The 6,612-nt window shown below is 36.6% G+C and overlaps 1 protein-coding gene across 2 annotated transcripts; it reads left to right on the top strand.

Annotated features, from left to right (window-relative positions):
• Positions 1-835: 835 nt before the first annotated feature.
• On the top strand, positions 836-5,291 carry LOC107810155 (acid beta-fructofuranosidase AIV-18). Of its 2 annotated transcripts, XM_016634894.2 has the most exons (7): positions 852-1,262; positions 1,407-1,415; positions 2,519-3,378; positions 3,962-4,123; positions 4,212-4,447; positions 4,539-4,626; positions 4,846-5,291. In XM_016634894.2, exons 1-7 carry the CDS (start codon positions 887-889, stop codon positions 5,044-5,046), a joined length of 1,932 nt encoding a protein of 643 aa, XP_016490380.1. In that variant the 5' UTR covers positions 852-886; the 3' UTR covers positions 5,047-5,291. The 2 variants fall into 2 exon arrangements, with proteins under 2 accessions (XP_075111330.1, XP_016490380.1); XM_075255229.1 differs by lacking the exon at positions 1,407-1,415 and having other exon boundaries at positions 836-1,262.
• The last annotated feature ends 1,321 nt before the right edge of the window (positions 5,292-6,612 follow it).

Below are 6,612 nucleotides of genomic sequence, written 5' to 3' on the forward strand. Positions count from 1 at the left end.
ATCAAGTCAGTCGCTTACAGTGCACAATAATGGGGGTATATGGATTATTTCCTTAATTAATTATTTAAATTTTGAGTTACAATGACTAAAAGAAAAATCCGGTTAGTTACTCTATAAAAGCACAAAAATATTGTAATTCCTTTAATAAATTTTAATATGCTACAATTTTTAACGGTCAATGCTTATTTTTCTCAAATCTCAATCACATGAAATCAAAATTGATCTCTCGCATCCTTTTCAATAAATAATAAAATAACTCTTCTCTGAAAATCGTGTCAAATTAAAATTACGGAATATTTGACCTGCAGATGTGCGCTCCCTTAGCTTGTTTTTATGGCCACGACTTCTCCAGCCAACATTTTAAAACACAAAGGAACCTATATGCATATATCATTGTATTTTGCATTTAAGTTATATAAACCGTTAATATAACAAAATTTTACATCATCATCATAGTTTAATTTATCATAACACATTGGTTGTCCTTCTTATTGGATTACTAATAGATTCTTATAAAGTTATAACAAGAATTTGATTGGACTTTGTAAATAATCTAAGGGCATAATAATAAAATGATTATCCACACTATTCTTTTCAAACTCTATTTATATAATTATATTGAATATGTTATTGCGGAGGTGAAGTATATTCATAGATTTGTGGAAGTAGTTTTTAGGAATATTTTTTGCAGCTAAGCATTGAATGAAGCCAAATCAGCCTCTAAAACCCTCCCAAGTGTACCATATTTACAAACCTTTTCCTACTCAATTTAGTGGGGCCCAACTCAACACCTCACCTCTTTTCTCCTCCTCTTCTCCTCTCTCTCTATATATTGAGCAGTAGACTAGTAGCTTCCTCATTCCTTCTATTTCCTCTATCTTCCATTATGGCCACCCACCATTCCCATTATGACCCGGAAAACTCCACGACCCATTACACTGTCCTACCGGATCAACCCGAATCCGCCGGCGCCGGGCGCCGGAAGTCTCTTAAAGTTGTCTCCGGCATTTTGCTCTCCTCTTTCTTTTTGCTTTCTTTAGTCTTTGTGATCCTCAACCAGTCTTCAGATTTATCACAAGAAAACTCCCGCTCGTCGGAGACTTTGACGCCGGCGTTGTCACGAGGTGTATCTCAGGGAGTTTCCGAGAAGACTTTCAAGGATGTTTCCGGTAGAAGCCTTTCGTACTACCCGTGGACTAATGCTATGCTTACTTGGCAAAGGACTGCTTACCATTTTCAACCTCAAAAGAATTGGATGAACGGTAAATTTTTTGGCTTATCTTTCTCTTATTAATTCTTTTAATAAAACATGAATTTTAAGATACTTATACTGGCTTTTTCTTATTGATTCTTATGGCTATTTTGTTGGGGTATCCTATGGATTCTGATTGGATGATATGCTGCAGATCCTAATGGTGAGTTTAACTTATTACCATAATTACTTTTTATTATTTATTATTCCCAAACCATGATTAGTGCATCCGGCTATTGGTTAAAGATTCACAAAACCAATAAAATAGTAATCTTGTCATAGTTTCCATAATAATCTACACGTACGCTATTGTTTAATGACAAGAAATTTGACGCTCAGCATAGTTAATTCTCTCATATTTGTATTGTTTACTTTATAGCCTTTGAGCTAATTAATTCTGGGTTTCTTTGAACTAAACCTTTATAAGTTACAATCACACATAGATGAGTTGGCACATTATTCAGGCTAATAATGAAAGAAATTGGATTACTTGACTAATATGGCAAATGCGGCCAATTTAATTTGGATTAACACGATATATGTGTGGTAATAATGCTTTTGTGCAACATCTCTCATACAAGGACACATGATTAGGTGATTTTGTACCAAGTCTCGGGACCAATCACAATATATGGGTCACACCTTATATATTATTGTAAGAGTTGGGACCCACCAAGGATTTGTCTGTCTTTCCAACTAGCCACTTGTCTTTTTCTCTTTTTTATATTTTTAAATGAAATGGTGTGGGTTTTTTATTTTTGGGTCGATCTAACCGCTTCTGCCTATTATCAATTTAGCCTTGTGATTGTGAGAATAGAAGAGAGAAATAGAGGATAATAATAATAAGGATAAGAATTAAGAACGTACCTTCTTATTGTCGAAATTATTTGAGAAGACTATTCATTGTTCTGATTAGTGTCCATCGATGTCCCTTTCCTCCTTTTTCTATCTTGGAGAGGTTTCCTCTTCTTTGTTTTACTTTTCCTTTTTCTAAATATGCATTCCAAAATCTTAACACTACTCGAACGTCCATTCTTGGAAAGTCTCTTTGAAAGTTTAGGGCAACATCATTCGGACAACTTAATTAGCATTCACTATTAAAAATTAATAGAACAGAAAAGTTCATGTATTTTTTTAGGGAGAGTAAGAGGCGGATTCAGAATTTAAATCTTATGTGTTTAGTTTTTAAAATTTTTAGGATTGATAACTGAACATGGCGAGAAACATGAACATGTGACATAAATTCCGTGTTTCAACACTAAACAGGTCCATTATACCACAAAGGATGGTACCATCTTTTTTATCAATACAATCCTGATTCAGCTGTTTGGGGAAATATCACATGGGGCCATGCAATATCCACGGACTTGATCCACTGGCTTTACTTGCCTTTCGCCATGGTTCCTGATCAATGGTACGATATCAACGGTGTCTGGACCGGGTCCGCGACCATCTTGCCCGACGGTCAGATCATGATGCTATACACCGGTGATACCAATGATTACGTGCAGGTGCAAAATCTTGCATACCCTGCTAACTTATCGGATCCTCTCCTCATCGACTGGGTCAAGTACCAGGACAATCCGGTCATGGTTCCCCCACCCGGCATTGGTGTCAAGGACTTCAGAGACCCGACAACTGCTTGGACCGGACCCCAAAACGGGCAGTGGCTGCTAACCATCGGGTCCAAGATTGGTAAAACGGGTATTGCACTTGTTTATGATACGTCCAACTTCACAAACTTTAAGCTATTGGATGGAGTTTTGCATGCGGTTCCGGGTACGGGTATGTGGGAGTGTGTGGACTTTTACCCGGTATCAACCGTTGAGGCAAACGGGTTGGACACATCATATAACGGGCCAGGTATAAAGCATGTGTTAAAAGCAAGTTTAGATGACGATAAGCATGATTACTATGCTATTGGGACATATGACCCGGTAAAGAACAAATGGACTCCTGATAACCCGGAATTGGATGTGGGTATCGGGTTGAGACTGGACTACGGGAAATACTATGCGTCAAAGACATTTTATGACCCGAAAGAACAAAGAAGAATATTGTGGGGATGGATTGGAGAAACTGACAGTGAAGCTGCTGATCTGCTGAAGGGATGGGCATCTGTACAGGTATGGACTCTTTTAAGTACACTACCTCAGCATCCGAAGAGCATTACACTTTTATTTTTGTTTTACATTAGACCACATGAATGGGTGTTTTGGCATAACTGGTAAAGTTGTTGCCATGTGACCCTGAGGTCACGGGTTCGAGCCGTAGAAATAGCCTCTTGCAGTAATGTAATAAACTCTTAGTGCATAGGGTTGCCTTTTTTATTAGACCACACACATGTTCAAGTTATGTCATGTTAGTCGTGTCAATTTTTTGTGGAAATCAATTTACTGCACCTCAATCTTGAATTAGTTGAGACTAGCTATAGGAACCTTTGTATTGAGAGGACTTATCATAATTTGATCATTTTTGCACTAACTGTCACACTATGATATTCACTTTCTTTATCCAGTTTAGTAGTGTGCCAATACACCTTAAGCACGTGACAAGAATTTATTAGCAGGGTCATCTCGATTTTATGTAGGAGTACAGAATTGAATTGAATCTTTTCTTCTAGTAAATTCTCAATTGCAACTTGACAATGAAGTTTTTCAGATGCAAAAAAGATGAAATATCTCTAATAATTTCCTTTTCCAATAACAGAGTATTCCAAGGACTCTGCTTTATGACAAGGAGACAAGGACACATGTACTTCAGTGGCCAGTTAAAGAAATTGAGAGCTTAAGAATTGGTGATCCTCTAGTGAAACAGGTCAATCTTCAACCAGGCTCAATTGAGCTTGTCCATGTTGACTCAGCCGCACAGGTTTGCTTTCTCATCCTTCGAAATTGAAAACGTTTCACTTATATGTGCTTGATGTACAGTCCTAAAACTTGTATGCGCAATGGTGCAGTTGGATGTAGAAGCCTCATTTGAAGTGGACAAAGCAGCACTCGCGGGAACAATTGAAGCAGATGTAGGTTTCAACTGCAGTACTAGTGGAGGTGCTGCTAAAAGAGGCATTTTGGGACCATTTGGTGTCGTTGTAATTGCTGATCAAACGCTTTCTGAGCTAACCCCAGTTTACTTCTACATTGCCAAAGGAACTGGTGGCCGAGCTGAAACCTACTTCTGCGCTGATGAAACTAGGTTTGCTTCTACTATGTTTATCTTGTATACTCTATCTTAATAGTCCTTGTCAAAGTATAGAGGAATAACATAGCGGCGTGATCTGATGCAGATCCTCAGAGGCTCCTGGAGTTGCTAAACAAGTGTATGGTAGTTCAGTACCAGTGTTAGATGGTGAACAACACTCAATGAGATTATTGGTAAGTGATAATCCCTTTATTCTGACTTTCTTCAAATCAAGAATAATATCAAGCTTATTAGTTCTTCCAGTCATCTTACTTAATTTGTGGAAATGCTCCAAAGTAGTCAATTTGGTAACTATTCAAGATAATGTGGTTCAGAATAATTTGTGTTATGAATGTATTTGACAGTTGGGATGATCTGTTTTTTGAGTAAAATTTCTTAAAAACTTAATTCAGGTGGACCACTCAATTGTGGAAAGCTTTGCTCAAGGAGGAAGAACAGTCATAACATCGCGAATTTACCCAACAAAAGCAATCAATGGAGCAGCACGACTGTTCGTTTTCAACAATGCCACCGGGGCTAGTGTGACTGCCTCCCTCAAGATTTGGTCACTCAAATCAGCTGATATTCGATCCTTCCCCTTGGACCAGTTGTAATTCGCCGAACCATATATATTTTCTTCATTTTTTTCCATGTGGAGGTTATTCGCCATCCGATCAAGGAATGGAAGAGAGGCAATAAAGAGAGAGAGAGAGAGAGAGAGAGAGTAGGCTAGAATATGTAGTGTCATTACTATTTTTCTGCTGCTGTTTCAAAGCTTAGGTTTAGTTCTTGTCCAGCAGTATGGCCATTGTACTCTATTGTAACTATATGTTTTACAGATAGAACCACCATTTCATCAGCTTGGCATTGGTTTTTGATAAATTTGATTAACCCTCTGCGAAATCTGATGCAGCTGATCGATTGCTCAGTTCGGGCTCTTTTTTAATTTGCCCCAACAAATTCCGTGATTTACTCATTGCATTTGATTACTCTATTCTCTACTCAAAAGCAGATCTTTCTCATCATCTACTAATGGAGGAAACACTAGAATATTACATCTCAAATTCTACTAACAACTAAGATAAGATTGGACATAAACTTTACTTTGGTGGAACTTCAAACCTGCAGCCACGAGACCTCAGTCAATGGGCATCATTGGTAGGTTAAAGTCCAAGAATGTGTCCAGCCGCTTGACAGCCATTAACATTAGCCACGTTTTTAAAAATAATTAATTTTGCTTTTTTTTGTTGTTGCAAATATAGAGCAACTATTAGAATTTCTCCTTCTGCAGAAACTTGCGTACCTTCTCCTTCTTTCAAAGGAATTAGTGCGGAAAAATAGAAAAAGAATGAGATTCCAGATGGAAAAACTTCAGACATGTTTGCCAGAAGTTTGGCCAAGTTCATACACTTATGCATAAAGTTCAGATCAGGCATTTATGCATAAAGTTAAGGCATATACAACTGAATTTCAGGCACATATGCAATAAGTTCAAATGTATATGACTGAACTTTATGCATGTATGAACAAATGTTTGCCCTTAGAAACAACTAACTTATATTTTAAATTTTAACAATTCAATACACAATTCAATAACAAAATTTATTCCAAATGAGCTTAAATTTAAAACGTAAATTTCGAAATCATAAAGAATAAATCTCAATCAGCAATTTGTCAAAATAACAACAAATTTAACAAACTCATTCATCTCAAACTTTTCTCAAAAATCTTCAATGGTTATTTCCTTTGTTTTTTCTTGCTCAATGCATAGTTCCTTCATATAATGAGACAACACATCGGTGCTACTGCATAAATTTTTTTGCTGATCCATTTAATTTAAACTCACTTTTCATATATAAAAATTTGTTGAGAAATGAACTATTGTAATGAAAGGGTATTATGGACATTACACACTAAGTTACTTAGTGGTAGTTAAGATGGTTAATTAGTTAGTAAATTCCAGATATTAGTTAGTATATTACTACATAATTGTACTGATTTTTAACACATTAGTAATACTACTGAAGATCTATCATTTTCTCTCTATCATTTCTCTTCTTCTCCCTTGTTCATCCTCTTCTTCATCTTCCTCTTATTTTGTTCTTGAATCCTTTTGCACAGTAACAGATTATTTCATGGTATCAAAGCTCTTGCTCGGAAAAATTTCGAAGCTGGAAAAA

Source organism: Nicotiana tabacum, chromosome 6, assembly GCF_000715075.1.
Source record: "Nicotiana tabacum cultivar K326 chromosome 6, ASM71507v2, whole genome shotgun sequence".
NCBI lineage: Eukaryota > Viridiplantae > Streptophyta > Magnoliopsida > Solanales > Solanaceae > Nicotiana > Nicotiana tabacum.

Excerpts from the sequence above, each read along its gene's own strand:
- LOC107810155 (XM_016634894.2), top strand. The coding sequence starts at position 887 with ATGGCCACCCACCATTCCCATTATGACCCGGAAAACTCCACGACCCAT. Across the intron at positions 3,379-3,961 it reads AGGGATGGGCATCTGTACAG|AGTATTCCAAGGACTCTGCT; the intron begins GTATGGACTCTT and ends TTCCAATAACAG. Across the intron at positions 4,124-4,211 it reads ATGTTGACTCAGCCGCACAG|TTGGATGTAGAAGCCTCATT; the intron begins GTTTGCTTTCTC and ends GCAATGGTGCAG.